The sequence below is a fragment of the Coenobita brevimanus genome, chromosome 63 (assembly GCF_032717465.1).
Source record: "Coenobita brevimanus isolate Jiangsu-jjx chromosome 63, ASM3271746v2, whole genome shotgun sequence".
In the NCBI taxonomy this organism is placed as follows: domain Eukaryota; kingdom Metazoa; phylum Arthropoda; class Malacostraca; order Decapoda; family Coenobitidae; genus Coenobita; species Coenobita brevimanus.
In genome coordinates, this window is record NC_137016.1 from 26,863,685 (window position 1) to 26,884,920 (window position 21,236).

The 21,236-nt window shown below is 40.7% G+C and overlaps 1 protein-coding gene across 1 annotated transcript in view; it reads left to right on the top strand.

The window, feature by feature from the left end:
• The window catches only part of rb (adaptor related protein complex 3 subunit ruby), a 539,541-nt gene extending 533,954 nt beyond the window's left edge, over window positions 1-5,587 (top strand). Inside the window, exon 20 of the mRNA XM_080276000.1 lies at window positions 5,241-5,587. Within this exon, the coding sequence (XP_080132126.1) occupies window positions 5,241-5,397 (157 nt within the window). The 3' untranslated portion in view covers window positions 5,398-5,587. The remainder of the gene's footprint in view (window positions 1-5,240) is intronic.
• The last annotated feature ends 15,649 nt before the right edge of the window (window positions 5,588-21,236 follow it).

Genomic DNA, 21,236 nt, shown 5'->3' on the forward strand with positions numbered 1-21,236 from the left:
TCTCACTTTTACCCCTTTTTACCATCTTACCCCACGTATTTACCTCCACCTATACGCACCATCAGGTAAAACACTGAAAGAGATATAACTGTTGTAATTAAAAACATCAGTGGTATTAAAAATGGCATTAACAAAAACAGAAGTTGGACTGGGTCAACACCACCTCCACTGAGTACCCTTTTGTTGATACGTAGCTCCACGGTATTTTACTCTCGCCCCCCAACCCCAAAGTTGTTGTCAAAGTTTCGCCTTCTCGTATCATGTGGCCTTCGGGAGAGACGTTAGGCTGTATAGTTGGACTAAAATTTACGGGTCTGGCTGTTTTAGGGAACAAAATGGAGCGAAAATGTTTGCAAACCAGAAAAAAGGTACTCTTTCATCCATGTGTTCTACTGAGTTAGCGTTCCGTTTCACATTCTTCGTTCGGTATCGCTCTTCCCAACACATTACTCTTCGTTCAGTATCGCTCTTCCCAACACATTACTCTTCGTTCAGTATCGTTCTTCCCAACACATTTCGAACTGATTGAGCAGTTTAGCCATATGTTTAGTTTATCAGAAATGCGTTGGGAAACGCGATATCAAACGAAAAATGTGAAACTGAACGCTAACTCACGAGAACACACGGATTAAAGTAATTTTTTCTTGTTAGCACAAATTTTCGTTCTATTTCGTACTCTAAAACTGCCAGACCCTTAAATTTTTGTCTAACCATATGACCTAAGGTCTCTCCTGAAAGACACATGATATGAGAGAAGGCGAAACTTTGACAGCAACATTGGGGTTGGGGGATAGGAGGAAAATACCGGGGAGCTACGTATCAACAAAAGGGTACCCATCCCAACTTTTATTTTTGTTAATGCTATTTTTAATACCATTGATGTTTTTAATTACAACAGTTATATCTCTTTCAATGTTTTACCTGATGGTGGGTGCAAGTGGGGGTAATTTACGTGGGGTTAGGTGGTAAGAAGGGGTAAAAGTGAGAGTTTTGGAAAGTTGCCAGAACACATTGTACCATTATACGTGTAAACATATTGTCTGAGTGACGCGGATTTGGGTACCACGGTCCTTGTCCAGTCCCTATTGCTCACGGTACTCAAGGATTGAGTGTAGTTGTATAAAGTGGAAATGGGTGTAATGTAAGTGGAAAATTATTATGTAAGTGCATAAATATAATCTAAGTCGAAACATTCCAAGCGAAGGTATATAGATGCAATATTCAGACGCTCAGTGGAATAAATAAGGCCCATAAATATGTAAATAGTAGTACAGTAATCCCTCTAATATCCGGACGCCCAATAACCGAACATCCCCACTAACCGAACCTTATCGTCCTGGGATCAAACATTCCCAAAATGGTCCGAAAATCCAAAAAAATTGGAAAAAAAAAATCGATTTTTTGCCGTCCGTAATTTGAACTTGCCGCGCGCGCCGCGTGAGAGCATTGTTTTGGTTCGTCATTCCTCCAACGTCCGATAGAGCGCCGCTGCATCCTCCCCACTTCCCGCCTGTCTCTCACCGCGACAAGACCTACGCTCTTCGTCATGGCTGCCCACGTGCTCGCTTTTGTGGTGGTGCCGTACTTGCTGCAAGGCCTCCTGCTGCTCTCTGCCCTACTCTTAGTGTGTGTGATGATGGCCCCGCCTCCTGAGAAAAGGAAGAGAGTGGTGTTGACTCTGGAGAAGAAACGGGAGATATTGGAGAAGGTTGATGCGGGTTGGTCTTCCTCTCGCATTCTCCGCGAGTTCAACCTGGCCCGGTCGACTTTGTTTGATATCAAGCGTTCCCGAGACAAGCTTATGCAGTACACGGCTGACTTCTGCCGAGAAGCAAACGCAACGTGGAGAGGAAGGTTATGTTTACTCCCAAGTATGCAGAGATCGACCGCTCCACGTTGATTTGGTATCGACAGCAACGTGCAGCTGGTGTGATGGTACGTGGAACGGAGCTGAAGGCTGCTGCTGAGAAGTTTGCAAGGCTTCACGACGCCCTAGACTTCAAGGCATCCGAGGGTTGGCTCTTCGCGTTCAAGTTGCGACATGGCCTTACTAACCGTAAAGCACATGGCGAAGCATTGGACGCTAACGAGGATGGAGTGGACGAGTTTCGGCACAAGGTGAAAGGCTTGATCGACAGGGAGGGCCTCACTCTCGGTCAAGTCTATAACGCTGACGAAACTGGCCTATTCTATCGCTCGGTGCCAACGAACACTCTCGCCGATGAGACGGAGAAGCGTGTACCTGGCCGCAAGCTTTCTAAGGAACGGATATCTGCTTTGTGTTGTGCCAATGCTAACGGCATGCACCGGCTTAAGCCCGTTATTGTTGGCCGTGCAAAGCAGCCTCGGTGCCTTCGTGGGGTGATGGATGTCCTTCCTGTCGTATGGTACCATTCTTTGAAAGCATGGTTCACAGCTGTGATTTTCAAAGACTGGTTTCACCATCACTTCGTCAAGGAGGTCATACATTACCAGACGAAGACACTGGGAATTCCTCGCGACCAGGTAAAGGCTCTCCTTCTCCTCGACAATGCACCTGCCCACCCGTGCGACAAGGACTTGGTTGCTGAGAATGGCCGTATTAGGTGCATGTTTCTGCCACTCTAATACGACTGCTCTCATTCAACCAATGGACCAAGGAGTGATCGTGGCAACAAAGCGCCTGTACCGTCGGAAGTTCCTGGACGAGGTGATGGTGGTTCTCGAGGACGAGGACGAGCGCAGGGAAGGACGTGACACTCGAGGCAAGTGGACTTTGGAAAACCTTCGCCGCTACAACATCAAGTCTGCGCTGTACAACTGGGCTAGTGCATGGAAGGAAGTCCCTGTGAAAACTCTTGAAAATGGTTGGTCTCGTCTGCTTCTCGGAACAGATGTGGAGTACGATTTCCTAGGGTTTGACGTGGATGACTTCCATGCACGGCTACGTACGCACGGCGACGATGTTGATGTGGACGATGTTCGTGAGTGGTTGGACGACGACGAGGCGATCCTGGGTATCAGACGTTGTCTGATATCGAGATCGCGTCTTCGGTCGCTGGTGTCAGTCCCGAACTTGAAGATTCCGACGACGAAGGCGATGATGATGCAGACTCCGCCCAGCAGGACACTACTCCAGCCATCCCCAAGCTGAGCGCACTCCGGGAACATCTAGAGTTCGTCCTAGACTACCTGGAACACCCGGACTGCGACAGGGAGATGGGGCCCTTGGGACTCGTGGAGGAAGTGCGTGCTTTCCGGCAGCGCATCATCAATCGCCAGAATCGTCGGTCCTTGCGTCAGTCAACGATTGACAGTTTTTTCAGGCCCGTGACCCCCGCTGTGCCAAGCCCTGGTTCCACTCCGTTGCCTCCCCAAGACAGGCCCTCATGCTCCGAGCCACAGCCCAGCACATCAGCTACAGTGGAGTCACCGCTCGACGTAAGTTTGCGGCTGTCTTCAGAGTCTTCTGTAGTCGGTACGCCATCACCACTACCCACCGATGCACCCCTTGGACGCCTGCCAGTGATACTCTCGGGCTCTGACAGTGAATAAACAGCAAGAACTTCTCCACTAGACCACACGGGAATTTTGAGTGTTGTGCAGTGAAAAAAACGGTGTGTTGTGTTAAGGTTTTCAAGTTGGGAGAAAAGACTAAGTAGAAAAGAAATTTAACGTAACTAACCTTCTTTGTTTTGGCTTTGGAAACTTAAAAAAACTTGGGAAAAGTTAATGTGCAACACTTAAATTTAATGGAACATTATTTGGACTAAAGTGAACACTGTGAAAAGAACGGACTTCTGTGTGTTAGTGACTAAGTTCAGTGCAAGACTTCAGGAAGAGTGTAGTGCAAGTGCTTCAGGAAATCGTTCTTACTGTCAGAGTCCGAGAGGAGGCGGTTATTCATCGAGGTGGCCAGGGACTTGCTGTAAGTAGTCAAAATGTTTCATGTTGTACTATTTTCCATACTATATTTACCAGAATGTTTCATATTGTATTTTTTCCCATACTATACTTACCAGAAAGTGTCATACTGTACTTCTTTCCATACTAAACTTACCTCATGCATGTGCAGTAGGAATGTGTTTTTCAGAGTTCGGTTAGGTTCGGTTAGGTTAGGTTCGGTTAGAGTCCATAAGTACCAGAATGTTTATTAATGTATGAACATACTTCTAAACCCACATTTTATGTGTCTATTGCATTTATTTCAGTCATTTATGTGCCTTATTGGTGTGATTTGGGTGTTAAATAGGTGCTATGCATGTCCGGAGGGAGTTGTATAGGTGTTTCTCTGTGTTAGGGTCCGTAAGTACAAGTCCATAAGCTGGGGCCCAATATCCGGACAAAACCAATATCCGAACCTACCGATGGCTCTATTGATCCGGATATTGGAGTGATTACTGTATAAGGTGGAAACGGGTGTAATGTAAGTGGGGAAGTATATTGGAAATGAAGAAATATAGTATAAGTTGAAACACGAGTGGTAGCGAGTGTGCTTGCTACGTGAATATGCGCTGGCATTTCGCTATATATCCTCGTAAGGAATGTAAATAAGTGAAAACATATACATTGGTTGAAGAATGGTTCAATGTCATGAAAACAATAATATGAAATTAAAAAAAATATGTAATGTATGTCGAGAGAAGAGTCATAGCGAGTGCGCTGAGTAAGCAGATGTGCGCAATAGTTATGCTAAATATTATCGTAATGAATGTAAACAGCTGAAAACATTAACGTAAAGTCAAAAATGACAAAATGTCATCGAAACAGTATTATGCAAGTAGAGAAAATAATATGTTTCCTGAAACAAGAAACTTAGCAGCTAGCGTGTAACCAATGTGACCAAACTCGCTATGTTTGCGCGATGGAACAGTGTTTATTTTTCCTATATATATCATTAAAAACCATTATATTGTTGTTGTGACTGTTTATTAGTTCCAAATCAATAAAAATAGATGTGTTCTTTGCTGTTTCTCCCAAAATTACCTACCACAGAAAACGTGAGACCCTGACACGTCAGTGACAAAATACGATACCTGACGCGGGGTGCCTCACCTGTTCTGACCACGTATGGACCTCAGTAAGCCCTTTCTTGGTGATTTTACTTTGTTTCTCAACAAAAGCAGAGGTTTTAGCCAAAAAAAAAAAATTCCAAAATAGCTCAGGATTAGGGGGCGGAGGGGGGGAAATCAGTCAGGACATGACAGGTTAAGTACCTAAATTAGCAACATGTACTGAGCATTTGTTTAATTTGCCTGCAGGTTTGGTGGTCAAACTGCCTCAGGGAAGGCTCTGGTGCTGGTGTCAATTACACTTCCAGAGAATGAACAGGAATCCACAATTACTGTCAACTGTGAGAAAATGGTTATATCATCAATGCTCCTGAAGGATCTGCAGTCTTCTCTCAAAAAAGATTAATTTAGTGGTGTAACTGATATTCTGTCAGTGTTACAGTGTTCCATCTTATACTGGGTATGTATTCTATTAGTCATTAATTTAAACATTTTCAAAGAAATGCCTTCTTTATATTTTAGATGAAGTGATAGTGATTAATGAGCCATCATGAATACAGTGCTCCACATCCCATATCAGATGGAATTATGGTCAAATTGTGTATTCAGATTTAAAAAGCTTGTAATTATAATACACTGTATTGACAATACGCAACAGTAAGGTCCTATAAAGTAAAATAATACTTATGCTGTGAATTCATTTACATGTTTATTTTGGCTATTTATATAGTTTGAAGTTTGTTTCGGCTATCCATAAAGTTTGAAGAACTAAATTTAGTTAACTGTAAAAATTCTTGTGCAGACTGAACTCTTTGACTGCAGTCAAGCATTTGCAGTTTGATGTTCAGTGATCCCTGTGCAGTTTTTACAGGTATGAGTATGTCAAGTTGGACATTCTTTAATTAAGTGGATATGACTCATCCAGTAGTTTCTCTGTCTGTATATTTCTGTCATTGATTGAGTTGTTATTAATGAATGCTGAACAGTATGTATCACATTCACTGTGAAAGAATGATGATAGTAATAATAATAATTCAGTGGCTTACATTGCTGTGTAAAAATAACTTCTTTCTGAATATGTATATCCCAGCACTGTAACAATAAGAAATTCTTGTCCATGCTTTGTTTTTGAAATGCTGCCAGTAAGTAAGTTAGTTCATCATCATCAAGTTATAGCTTACAGAATATTTAATGTTTCCTGCATAACCCAATGTAGAACTTTAATATATATAGTATGGGAATTTTAATTGCCAGTTGGTGTCATCCCACTCTCTAGTTGCAAATAATGTGATAACCATATAGATAATACATACTGCAATTCAAATTATTGGCCAATTGTATGTTCGCTATTGTAAAGCTTATACTGAGCTCAGTACCCCTCAGACTATTATATCATCATCATCATCATCATCATCATCATTTTATCAGATCATGTAAATGAGGAATCTCAAAGGTACAACTTAGGGCCCAGCATCATTAACCTTCAAATATGCTTTGTGTAGTATGATTTGGACATACAGGTATTTAGAATTTATGTAGAAATGTAGTGGTCTTTTAAATGATATATATGTACAGTATATATATATATCCATCTATCTCTCTATCTATCTATATATCTATCTATTGCCAGACACCATAATCCCGTAAAGGGTGGCCATTTGACACCGAGTTAGTTGTTTTACAGGGTGGGGCACCAACCCCCCTCCAACCCACTTGTTGACACGTAGGGAGCACGTATGGTTTGGTTATATGGTTACCACCCAGCGTTGTAAATGGTTTCTTGGCTTACAGGAAACCATTTGGCTTGTCACTCAATGTAAAGCCGCCTGTAAAGGAAAGAAAAGGACTAAGAAATGACAGGAAAGATAGGAGAAATAGGAAGAGAGGAGGGCAGGCACAGAAAAAGAATGATAAAAGCTAAGGAAGTAGGCAGCACTACATCAATTGAGTGGATGATGGTCACCACTATGTACATATATATATATATCATTTCGTTTTTAAAGGCTCCAACATGCTTGCATGTGTCGGCCTTGGTCACCTAATGGCGGCTCTCCACGCTGCACGATCAATTGGAGCCTCCCTGTTCAGTCCCTTAACCCTAAGGTCACACTTAATGACCTCGTCCCATGTCTTTCTCGGTCTACCCCTCATAACCCCACCCCCAGTATTAACACTTCTCACCTTCCTCACCCAATTATCATCCCTCATCCTCTCCACATGTCCAAACCACCTCAATCTACCTCTCCTCATCACAACACCAATACACTCCAGTCCCATCCTACCTCTCAACTCTTCCATTATAAACCCAGCCCCTCCAGGCCTTGGACGCAGGGATGCACTGCACATCCACCTAATCATTGTCATTTCTGTACATCTGAGCCTGCGAATATCTTCCTCCTTCACTGCCCAGGTCTCACTGCCATACAGCATTACACTCCTAACACATGCTGTATACAAAGACCCCTTAGCACGTAGGGAGAGCCCTCTCAATGTCAGGAGAGGCAAGAGCTCCCTGAACTTCTTCCAACCACTTCTCACCCTAGCCACAGAGCTAGCTCCAGCCCCACCACCAGCACACAACATGTCTCCCAAATAACTTCCCACACACTCAAGAGATTCACCAGCAAGTTCAATCCTTTCACGTCTGACAATCTCCACCTGCTCACCCCGGCACGCCGTACACATAAAATCAGCATTATCTCACAGTCTACCTCTGATACCACTACATCTCTTATGCACCCATTTATCACACACACCACACAAGATGGAATTACTTCCCACGCCCTTGTGGCAAACTGCACATGGCCACTCTCCCTCGTCATTGACAGTACCGCCACCAACCCTAGATATCATCACTTTTGTTTTATCTGCATTTACCCTTAAACCCTTTTGCCCCATACCATCTCTCCACTTCCTAAACCTTTCCTCCACCTCCCTTTCATTCTCTGCAATCAACACCAAATCATCAGCATACAACAACTCCCACGGGAGTCCGTTTCTAAAGTCACGTGAAAGGGCTTCATGTACCATGATAAACAACATGGGACTCAAGACTGACCCCTGATGCACACCAACATTCACGGAAAACTCATCACTCAAATCTCCATTCACTCTCACCTGGGTGTGAGCACCCACATACATGGCCATAATCACCCTAACCAGCCACTCTCCAAGCCAAGCTTTCTCATTGCCCACTTCTCTAGGGACTCTGTCAAAGGCCTTTTCCAAATCAACAAAAACAAAATAAAGATCCCTTCTCCTACCAATATATTTTTCCTGAAGCTGTCAAACAATGAGTATGGCATCAGTGGTCCCCCCCTACCTGGCATAAACCCAAACTGCATCTCATCAATATTCACTCTTTCTCTAATCATACCTTCTAAAACTCTCTTCATTACCTTCATTATCTGATCTAAAAGCTTTATACCTCTATAATTTCCTCCTTCCATGGCATCACCCTTCCCTTTATACACATTTACAATTACACTTTTCAGCCAATCATCTGGGACAACACACTCTTAAATAATCCTATTTATCAGGTCAGTGACTAAACTCACCCCTATATCGCCTGAGGCCTTCAACATTTCGGCAGTTAACCCAGACACACCTGCTGCCTTCCCCACCCTCATCCTGCCTATTGCCTCACTCACAGTAGCAGTATCAATCAAAGGCCAAGGGCCAGACACTGGATCTGCTGGCTCCAAACCTTCCCTGTCCCAGTCAAACTCCTCGTTCAACAACCGGTTATAATGCTCTCTCCATGCATCTTTAATATCCTCACTGTTCACCACTACCCTTCCTTCATCATTCTTCACACACTGCTCACCTATGATATCCCGATTATCCCTCTTCACCTGACCTGCCACCCTAAATATATTCTTCCTTTCCCCATGATTTAGGTTATCAAGTAATTGTCTCTGTGACTCAGACTTTGCCCTGTATACCTCTCTTCTAGCCCTACGCTTGGCAGCCAAATATTCCTCTTTGCTACCACCTTTCTTCCATTCCCGGAAAAGCCTTCTTTTCTCCTTAATTGCAGCTTCTACACCCTCATCCCACCACCAAGTTACTTTATGTCTTGGTGGTCCTCTTGTCTAGCCGCATGTTACATCAGTAACTCTCAAGAAATTGTTCTTGAGGGCTCTGTACTGTTCATTAACGCCTCTGTCTACAGCTCCCTGTTCAGCCACCACTCTCCTCAACTCGCTATAGAAGGCATCCCTTACTACTTGGTTTTTCAGCTTCCATATTTTCCTCCTAGGTACATAAGTCCTCTTTCTCATCACTTGTTCTTTAAGCACCATATCACAAATCAATAGTTTGTGCTGCTGCACACACTCCTCACTTCCTATAACTTTAACATCCCTCACTAACCTCCCATCAGCCCTCCTAACCAGAAAATAATCTATCTGACTGCTATATATATATATGTATACAGTAATCCCGCACTATATGATGCCTCTTTATACGATATTTCGCTTATACAGTGTCAAAATTTTAATACCCTATGCCCACTATACAATGGGAACGATTTGCTACAACGATGGATCATCCGCGGCTCAGTGAACAGCGAATGTGCAAACGCATCAAAAACGTCCTCACACTGTCGGCATTGGACCACACACACTTGTCCACCGGTCCACCCTCATTAGCTAGCCGTGCCCAGCCAGCCAGCCAGCCCTGCCCAGCCAGCCAGTTCTGACATTGATGAGTGAGGGCTGTGACTGTGAGGTCGAGTCGTGACAATTCGCCGTCAGGACGATTCCCCGTCATTTATTTACGTATCAGTTTATTTAGCAAGTACACTAGTTTTTGAATTATGTAAGTTATAAAAGTGATGGTGGTTTATTGTTTATATAGCAGCCGTGGCTCAGTGGGTTAGAGCGCTCCGCTCTGACCGAAGGGTCGGAGGATCGAATCCACCCAAGGGTCATTGGTAGACATCAGGAAGGGCATCCGGTCATAAAATGCTACTCGCTCCAAACCAAAGTCCTCTATCCAGGGGCAACGCCTTAGCCCTTATCCAAAAAAAAGAGGGTACCTGGCGTAAAACTCACACATATATAGTAAATGTAAAATTTGGCATCAAATCATGGACATTAAGTGAAAAAATAATAAGATATTGAAACATGAATCAGCTGATGTATGATCGTTCCTTCATCTTAGCATAAAGCTACATATGAGACATTGGCATTTATATAAATGCCTAATTACCTTAAGTGAACGATCGACATACTTTGGAATTATACGAATAATCTTCATATTACGTCTATATAAATGTTTCGGGACAATTTGCCATCAAGTCAATTCGCCATCACAACAATAACAAGACAATTTGCCATCGGGACTTTTCGTCGTCAGGATGATTCCCCGTTGTTTATTTTCATATCAGTTTATTTAGGAAGTAAACTAGTTTTTTAGTACAGTACAGTACTGATCAGCTAGTCAGGTCAGGTGCGGGTAAGGGGATGGGTATGTTATGATGTGGCAGGGGTAAACCAGCTCTGCTGTCGGGCCCTGCTGCGGATGTCACTGATTGCATTGCGCAGTTGACCCTTATGCGGTGTGGTGCGGTGAGGATCTGTCCGTTCTCCCCTTTGGGGCTAAGATGTGAATGAATGTGTTTAAATGGATGAGTAAATGGAGAGTGTGTCGTCCTGTCTCGGCTACCTCCCTTTCCTTGGGGGAAGCAGCCTAGGTATATAGATATATAGATAGATAGACTTGTACTTCTTCAAAGTCGTTTTAAAATATACCCAGGATGTTGTAGTACCAAGGGAAGTTAATGAAAACAGCTATGGGTGATGCTAGAACATAATTCAAAGTCAACTACAGCAAGGTAGAAACAAGTTAAATATTGTCTAAAAGTGCAACTTACAAATGATATCCAAAGCCAACGCTATTGAATGAAAATAGACTTTGATAGATTCCCCTGAAAATTAGTTATTAAAGTATCAGTTAATCAGTAATAAGTATATTTATAGAATGACGGGGAATTGTCTTGACGGGGAACGTCCATATTATGACGGCGAATTGTCGACTTCATGGCGAATTGTCTATGAACCACATAAACAACCCTTGCTTGCTTCAGTAAAGGTAAGAACTACTGTATACTGTAGTTTTCATATTTTTTTCTCTTTATTCACCATTAATGTGTTATTTCAAATGTTTAAACATAAGGATATTTCATGTATGTGAGTGCTAAGGTGTGTGTATGTGAGAGTTTAGGCACGTCTGGGAATGTATCCCCATTGACTCCATGTTATAATGGGATTGCTATACGATGGATTGCTTTACAATGGGGTATAATGAGGGATTACTGTACATATATATATATATATATATATATATATATATATATATATATATATATATATATATTTATATATATATATATATATATATATTTATATATATATATATATATTTATATATATATATATATATATTTATTTATATATATATATATATATATATATATATATATATACATATATATACATTATATATATATATATATATATATATATATATATATATATATATATATATACAGGTAACTCGCACGGAACACGATCTCACGGAACGCGCTCGCAATTATACACGGTAAGGGCTGGGATACATATAAGACAACGTAAGATTAAAAAACCATTATGAAAACTACAAATTAACGCAGGAGAGGCCTTTGAAAGATCAAATCCTCGAACGTCACCGCAGCGCGCGGTTTGTTTTGATTACGTGATGATCTAGGCGGGAAATTATTCAGTGAGTGAGACATTCCCGAATACAGTAGCACAGTATTTGTAAGTTAAATATTTACAGTACTGTACTTTTCTGGTAAGTTTATGTGCAACTTAAAGTACTATTAAATAACGTTAAAGCAAGAAATAAAGTCTTATAACCAGTTTACCTGATAGGCGTCAGAATGTTGCCTTTTTTATTTGTTCGTTTTTTCCACAGTGCTGTTCAGTATTTGTAAGTTAAATATTTACTGTTCTCGTATGTACTGTACTTGTAAGCACTTAAATAAAGTTAAATAATTAAATAAAGCCTTGTAACCAGATAACCCGAATTATATAATTACCCATGATCGGCGTCGGAATATTGCCATTTTTGTTTGTTCGTTAAACTCTTACTGTACTGCTTTTCTACAGTACTGTATTTGTAAGTTAAATATTTACTGTTCTGGTATGTACTTGTAAGCAATTAAAGCATTAAATAAAGCCTTGTAACCAGTTAACCTGATTTATATGATTACCCATGATCGGCGTCGGAATATTGCCTTTTTTTTGTTTGTTCGTTAAAGACTTATAATAAGAGAAAAATACATTTTTGTCTTGGTATCTTTACCTATTTGCTCAGGTTTGCTGTAATGGTTTGCAACTTGTAGAAAACTGTGAACACTTTCGGGAAGTGAACGAAAATCTGGGACATGACCTTGACTTCACCGTCTCATGTATCATCTGTCAGTTCACCACCGGCTATCGTGATGAGTGGATGTACGATTTTTTCGCTCGTGGCCATGCCTAACCACACATAGTTACACCCATTATCTCGACCCAGATAGAAAATACAACCTTTTTCCTCCCTTGCAAAACACAAACAACCACCCAGTTTACGAGACAGCAATATATATTGCGAAAATAACAAGGTAAAATGATAAAGATGAACGTAAAATGATAGAGAAAGATGAACATGTTATGACGGAAGAAATACGTTTTCCCTGTCTGTAAACGTATTTATTTCTGCTTTGTATCTGTATTCGTAATAATTAGACTTATTGTTAGTTCTGAAACTGCATTACGATTCTATTTTTAGCCATTCTCGTGGTGTGGGAGCTGGAAGTTGTGACACAACTTCCTTATTGCTAATCGGACTGACCCTCCACTTTATTCTCCCGTGGCAGAGTCTAGCCTTGGAGGACGTGCAGTTTTCTCATTTAGGACTGAAAATTCAACTCTTTCACTCCCTTTTCCAAGCATGGGCACAACGATAACGTAAAAAATAACTCGAAACTACCGTAAACATATATAAAAAAGGTGAAAATGTATTCATAACAATTTTTTTTCCAGCCATTCCTAACAGATTATGTACTGAAATCATTCGATATCACAGTACTGCATTTCTAAGTTAAATATGTACTGTTCTGGTATGTACTTGTAAGTTAAAGCACTGGTACCAGTTAACCTAATTTATATGATTACCTATGATCGGCGTTGGAATGTTTCCTTGTGTTTACGTACAGTATTTGTGTGTTGAAGTTTTGCTCTGGAGTACTGTATTTGTGAGTTATAACATTAAATAAACCTTCTAACCACTTAAAGTGCTTTCTAGTGACAGATAACAGCAAAACAACACATTTGGGGGGTCTAGGGAGCAAAATACGGAGTAGTTTAAATATACGCGATTTCGCACCTAACACGGCACGGTAGGAACGAAACCCACGTGTTCCGTGCGAGTTACCTGTATATATATATATATATATATATATATATATATATATACATAGTATATATGTATACAGTAAGGTTCTGGGTTACGTCGGTATCGACTTACGTCAGTTCGAGGTTACGACAGTCGGTCTGTGAGAGAATTTTAAAATATAAGAAAATAAAGAAAAAAATATGTAACGCGCGGGTTTTTAAGTGTTGGTGTTTACCACGAGATGTCTCTGGCATTTTCCCACCTCACGCTTGACTACCAATACTCTCTCTCAGTCTCACTGCTACCACCACCTGATATAGTGGTACCGTCATTTTTTTGTGTTTGTTTTTCGCCATCCTGATTCCATGATGCCTAAGAGACAGCTTCGTAGTGACCATAATGACTCCAAGAATTGCAAGACCATCACATTACCTGAAAAAGTCGATATTATTAAGCGTAATGAGAAAGGAGAAAAGGCATCAGCGATCGGGCTTGCGCTAAGGATGAGCCGTACTACTGTAGCTACCATCCTCAAAGACAAGGAACGTATCTTGACTCACGTTAACCCCTACACCGCGGGCTTGTTTACCAATGACTTGCGTGTGCCGCGGGGTTATTTGGGCTCTGACAGACTCTCAAAAAATATTTGCCAAAAATCAGTTATTAGTCCTAGAATAATAAAATTACATATGCTTATGGCACATACCTTCAGCTTTCTCCTGGAATGATTGTTGAGCCTTCGTCGGTTACCGTAGGACTTGTGGAGACCTCTGAAGTAGGGTAACGAAGTCTCCACTTTACACTTCCCGACAACCCGTAATATGATTACCACAGCCAGATACAAACACTATAAACACTATTCTACAATTTTGAAGTAGTTTGGGATCCATACTCAAAAAAAAAAAACACTGTGAAAGCAGTGGAAGTTACGAGCGCGTCTGATCGTCGCACTGGCACTAGTTCGCTTTTGTTACTCTGTCATTTATTATTCATAAAACCCCTCACACTTTATATTTCTATTACTATATAACACTTATATATATCTACAGTCTTTATCCATAAGTTTCCTTCAGTAGTATTAGTTTATTGTCACTGTAGGGATTCAATTTCTTTCAGTAAAATACGTAGCATTCACTTTCTCGTCCTGTGTACTGGCATTGAGAGTGAATGTCACTTTCATCTTCACTCTCATAACTCATAGCATTCAGACATGCTAGAGTGAAACTTTCACTTTCATTACTCCTAGGGTATATACTCGTATTCTTATAATACTGTACTACTCATTTACATTTCTATTTACGTTCTCTATTTTATTTACGTTGTTTACATTTCTATTTTATTTACACTGTGTTGTGCACTGTCACTTGAAATAACTTATAAAACTATTTTCCATTGTTCACGTATATTTACATTCATTACTTTCACTTGCTGTTTACACATTATTTACAATTCCACTTGCACTGTTTTACTCAATAGAAAGATTGTAGTCACTCTTTTATCAATTGTCAGTCCTTTACCTCTTTCCACATGAGGTTTAGTAGGGGGTAAAGGTCACAGGGCCATTTGCATGGGGGTGAAAAAAGGCCTTGAAGTCAGCAAGAAGAAACATACGTACTCTCGCTTCGGAAGATGAGAGTAAGCTGATAACGGAGGCCGTGGAGGCCTGCTTTAGGGGTTATTCAGAGTTACCAATATTGGTTCTTGAAACAGCTAAGTCTAGCACTGATATGATTGGCAGGAAATCTAGACAATACATTATAAATTTGGTAGTTCCAGGTGAATGTAAATATCACTTAGGCTTCTCCCTTCCCTCCTTACATGTATATTTATTACGAAAATAGATTAGAGGCCTACTTAGGAGATATATATTCAGAGCTACCAATGTTATATCTTGAAACAGCTTTGTCTAGCACCGATATGATTGGCAGGAAATCTAGACAATACATTATAAATTAGGTAGTTCCAGGTGAATGTAAATATCACTTAGGCTTCTCCCTTCCCTCCTTACATGTATATTTATTACGAAAATAGATTATACGGCATATTTCAAGGGGAAAAAAACAGCGAAAATTAGCGAACGAGTGCACGTGAGGTGTTGTCAGGTGATGATTAGCCAATTCCAGGTGTATGGCACTCTCACTTACCTTATTTCTTTCTTGTATATATTATTTGGTATAAGAATAGGACATAGGGCTTATTTCAATGGATGAAATCAGTGAAAAATTCCAGGGAAGATTTACTTAGCGTAGCACGGCCGGGCAGGCGAGAGGATAGGGTAATGGAGGGGGGGTAGGGAGGGGAGTCAAGAACGGGGAGAAATGGCTAAATTGTCAACAATGGATGGGAGTACAGATGAGATTAGGAGTGCTGACTAGTGTTGGACATGGGCAGTACTGATAGATGATACAAGCCCCCGCTTGGAAGCCCGGGTGAATTCAAAATAACACAGAATCACAAAAGCGACGCCCCGCGGTATGATCCCTTGCTCCCAAGCGTCACGAAAGTGACGCCCCGCGGTTAAGGGGTTAAAGGTGCAACTCCTATGCAATCAACTGTGATTACCAAGCAAAGATCGGGACTGTTGATTGAGATGGAACGTATGCTAATGCTGTGGATTGAGGACAATAATCTACAGTGCATGCCTCTGAGTGAACAGTTAATCTGTGAGAAAGCACACACTCTACCAAGACCTTAAGAAAGAAAAAAGGGAGGAAAGTGAGACTAACGAGACATTTGTGGCATCAAAAGGTTGGTTTACTCGATTCATTGACTGAGCAAATCTAACCAGCAGAAGAATTTTCAGAGAAGCAGCCAGTGCAGATGACGAAGCAACAAAAACATTCGTTAAAGAGTTGGAGGAGTTGATTGAGAAGGAAGACTACATTCCAGAACTTATTTTTAATGTTGATGAAATGGGACAAAACTGGAAACAAATGCCTAACAGAACCTACATTGCTAAAGTAGAAAAAACCATGCCAGGGCACAAATCTTCCAAAGAGCACCTAATGCTACTTTTGGGGGGAAACTGTGCAGGTGATTTCAAGCTTAAACCGCTACCCGTGTACCACTCAGAAAATCCAAGAGCTCTTAAGGTGATTCTTAAAGCTAGCCTACCAGTTTATTGGAAAAGTAATTTAAAGGCTTGGGTGACGAGTGCAATTTTCATTGACTGGTTTTCAAAGTGTATTGTGCCGGAGGTTGAACGGTATTGTGCTATTCAAAGCTCTTCTCATCACTGATAATGCTCCTAGTCATCCTCCGAGCTTGACAGAGTTGCACCCTAATGTGAAAGTTTGTTTATGCCACCAAACACAACATCAATCCTATAACCCATGGACCAAGGTGTAATAAGAGTATTCAAGGCTTACTACCTGAGAAAAATATTCAGACAGGCAATACGAGCAACAGAAAATTATAAAGTATCGCTCAGAAAATTCTGGAAAGATTTTAACATCTATATGGCAGTTAAAAATATTGGAATATGTTGGGCTGAAGTGACAGACAAATATGCACGGAGTGTGAAAAAAGTGTGCCCTAACCTTATAAATGACTTTAAAGGATTTGATGAAGACAGTATAAATGAAGTCAAGCGCAACTGTGTGAAAATTGGAAATGATTTAAATCTGGACACAGACGAGAGTGATGTAAATGAACTTATTGATTCACATGATCAAGAGTTTAGTAATGAAGATTTACTAGACCTAGGAAAACAAATGGAAAATGATGAAAAAAGTGATGAGGCAGAACCACTAAGACGGTTTAAGATCAAGGAAATGGGAAATGCTTTCGACTTCCTAGAAAAGCAATGGCTGCATTTGAAGATCAGGACCCCAATGCAGAGAGGTTTGCCAAAGTGTACAGGGAAATTGAGAATGCAGTGTCCTGTTATCGTCATATCTATGGCAAAAAGAAATATGCCCCCAAGCAGTCTTCAGTTCTCCAGTTTTTCAAGAGAACTGAACACTGAGCCACAGCCTCACCACCAGCTGCAACCTCATCTTCATCTCAACCCCTGACTCCCCATCTTCAGCCCCAGACTTCCCTGCTTCAGCCCCGGACTCCCCTGCTTCAGCCCTGGACTCCCCTGCTTCGGCCCCTGACTCCCCTGATGCAGTGCCTTCCATATCGCAACCCCAGTAACGAGTCAAGTTGATGTTGTCAGAAGGTATGTGTTAGTGACACATAGTATGCATCTTTATTACAGTACCATACAGTAATCGGTCATTTTATCACTGAAATAATTTTGTTGTCCGGGTGAGAAAAAAATAGCCGTCAAACTTGATGTTAGAAATGCTTACATTATCATGCTGGTAATGATGTTGATATTTCATATTTTATGGCAGTAATTTGAAGTAAACTTTATTTTATGATGAAGTATGAAAAGTACTTGAATTCAGGAATAAAATGTGTGTTGGCAGTGTGCATGTTTGTAAGGACGGGAGAATGAGGGAGTGGCAGCCAGACTCAGTTGTGGGTGAGGCAGTGGCGGCGTAACTCGGTTGCCATGTCGATGAGAAGTGCCATTACCGCAGCGAGTCAGCTACTGTGACGAAGACTCGTAGCTAGTACAACTTATATTTTATTCAATAAGTATCATCAGTTCAAAAGACTGTGTTTCATGTACATACCTGTTACAGTCATTACTCGTTTTATGATGTTTCGGTTAACGATATTTCGCTACAGCGATAATAGAAAAGTTCCACCCCAAAATTCGATTTACAGTAAATTTCCCACTATAACGATTTTGCCATTTGAAAACACCAGGCACACGCAAGGTGACTGTCGCTTGTCTCAGGCAAGATGGTGGCCCCGGCATGCAGCGCATTGTTATGGTTCAGGTCCCGCCACTCCTTCAAAGCCCTGTCTTTTCAACCTGTTCATGTGTGCCCCCTTGTTATCGTCACCTCTCAGCCAAACTTTGTACCACAGTACAGTAATCCCTTAATTCACGTGAGGGTTACATTCCCAGACCCTTCGCGTATGTGGTAAATTCGCATATACATTCTGCTCATTTGTGCACGTAATTATGCATGTGTATTAAATGAATTACATCTGAATAATACTGTTTATGCATTACATACAACATATAAACTAGCATAAAGTATGAAAAACAACAAAAATGTAAGAAATTTAACTTACTGAACTCTGACAAGCACAGGCATAGGTGGAGACACTTTAGCACAGTCTGGTGCACTAGCCATCACTGCCTCCCGTATGCTACATTCTGCCTTCTTTTTTGTATGAACAGTTGACTCATTCACCCCAAACATACGGTTCCGAGACAATTCCCCGTAAAGTCAATTCACCGTCAAAACATGGGCGATTCCTCGTCAGGACTATTCGCACCCTGGACGATTCCCTGTCCTTCTATAAATATACTTATTATTGATTAATTAATACTTTAATAACTAATTTTAAGGGAGATTTTATAGCTCATATAAGTAAAAAACTAGTGTACTGTACTTGCTGAACAAATTGGTATGTAAATAAATGACGGGGAATCGTCCTGATGGCGAATTGTCGCCGACATTCCTTCCCTAAGTTTGTCCAACATTTTAACTTTCTCTGTCAGCTACATCACTTTACGAGCCAGCTTTGGTGTGTTACCACATGCATCACTAGCACCATGTTTAGGCCCCATGTTGACAAACAAGGCAAGCAATCACTGGAAGGCAGAAAAATAAGCCACAAATAACGATTCGCCAGTCAAGCACGGTTCCAACGTCGGATTCAAACTGACTGTGTAGTGTGTGGTAGACCAACCTCCCACACACACCCACACCCACACACACACACGCACACACAATGAACCAATCACAAAAGCGAGAGAAGAGAAAGATTTGGGAGTGTTGGTCCAGGACAGTTTGTCACCTGAAAAACACATTAACAAGACAGTTAAAGAGATGTATAAGCTCCTGACTAACATAAGAGTAGCTTTTCATTATATGGATGAGGAGATGATGAAAAACTTGATAGTGGCTATGATATCGCCCCAGGTTAGAATATGTAGCAGTAGTGTGGTCACCACAAAAAAAGAAAGATATAAACAAGATTGAGAGAATACTGTATAAAGAACAGCAACCAAAATGATCCCCAGTCTGGCAGATCTGTCATACAGAGAGAGGCTGGAAAAACTGGATTTGCCTTCGTTAGAGGAAAGGAGAAAGAGGGGAGACATGATTGCGGTGTTCAGGACCATGGTGGGAGTAGATAAAATTGACAAAGTAGATCTGTTTGTATGGGATAAGAGAGCAACAAGAGGACATGGAATGAAATTGAAAAAGTCAAGCTGCTTGAAGGATATCAAGAAATATAGCTTTCCTTACAGAAGTATAGACTTATGGAATAGCCTGGACAAAGAGATCGTCCAGTCTAAAAACTTAAACGAGTTTAAAGTTAAATTCGACTTATTGAGAAACAGCGACGGAAACCCACGAGCATAGTACATTCCGTGTATATCACAATTAGGTATATTAGGTAAATACTTAAATATTTGGAACGACTTAGACAAAGAGGTGGTGCATGAGAAAAACATTCATGTGTGTAAAGGTAGACTTGATAAATGTGGATATGGAGACAGGACAACACGAGCATTGCTCAATTCCTGTATACTACAAATAGGTAAATATACAAATAGGTAAATACACACACACACACACACACACACACACACGGCATCGTCGGATGTGGACGTCTGTACCGGCGCTCCATACAAGCTCAACACGGCCAGAGGCATTACCTAAATAAGTATCTTTGAATGAGTCAAGCTCTGTACCAGGTTAGACTAAATGATTTGTCATTATTAAAAGGAAAAGAAATAATAAGTTTAAATAAGACTGGTTGAAACAACAAAGAACCACGATGCGTTGAGTCAGCTGGGTTTGTTTATACTACAGAAAGACCGGGAAAGCGTGCACACTGTAAGTACATACTCTGTTCATTTAGTATTACAAAATGGATACATACTTCAGTAAAACAAATTTGGAAAAGAAAAGGGATAAAAGTAAAAGCAAAATGACGATTTCTACCAAGAACTAGTTGAAGTGGAGACTCACAATAGACTGGTTGAACGTGTACACAATCTAGAAATGGCTTTCAAAAATGAAATTGATGAAATAAAGAAGCAAATGCACTTGCAAAAGGAAGAGATAGATAAACTGGGAAAGGAGGCCAATAAGAAAGACACAACCATCAGTGAACTAACAGTGGAATTGAATACCCTTAGGAAGAAAGTGAGTGAAATGGGAAGTACAGTATTTAATCACGAGAGTGTTATGGAAGAGAGTTAAAAAATGACACAGAGACAATTAGACAAGCAAGCAGTCTTATGGACCAGAGCAGTGATATTGAGGAGAAGATAACACAGGTAAATGAAGCTGTGCAAAGCTACAAAAATGATGTAGAAATCACGTATGCTGAAATGGTGAAAGTAAAGAAAGACTTGGAAACAAGGGTGGAGGAAAAAAGCATTAAAAAGGAAGTGAAAAGAATAATCCAAAACAATCCAAAGTTAGTCAGAGATTCAGTAGAAATAAATAAATCAATAGTAATCACTGGTATAGAAGAGGAAGAAATTAAAAACAAAATCACTAGAGACAAAAAGGAGATGGCAAATGTAATGAACTTACTGAAAGAAGTATCAGAGGAAATCTGTAGTAAAGACATAGAGGAACACAAAAGGTTAAGGGAAATACGAGAAAAGCAAGACAAGACCTCTAAAGGTGACTTTCCAGAGTGTAAACACTGTGGAAGAGATACTAAAAAATGCAAAGAATCTTATGGAAAAAGAGGAGTTCAAAAATGTATGGATAAAAAGATGTC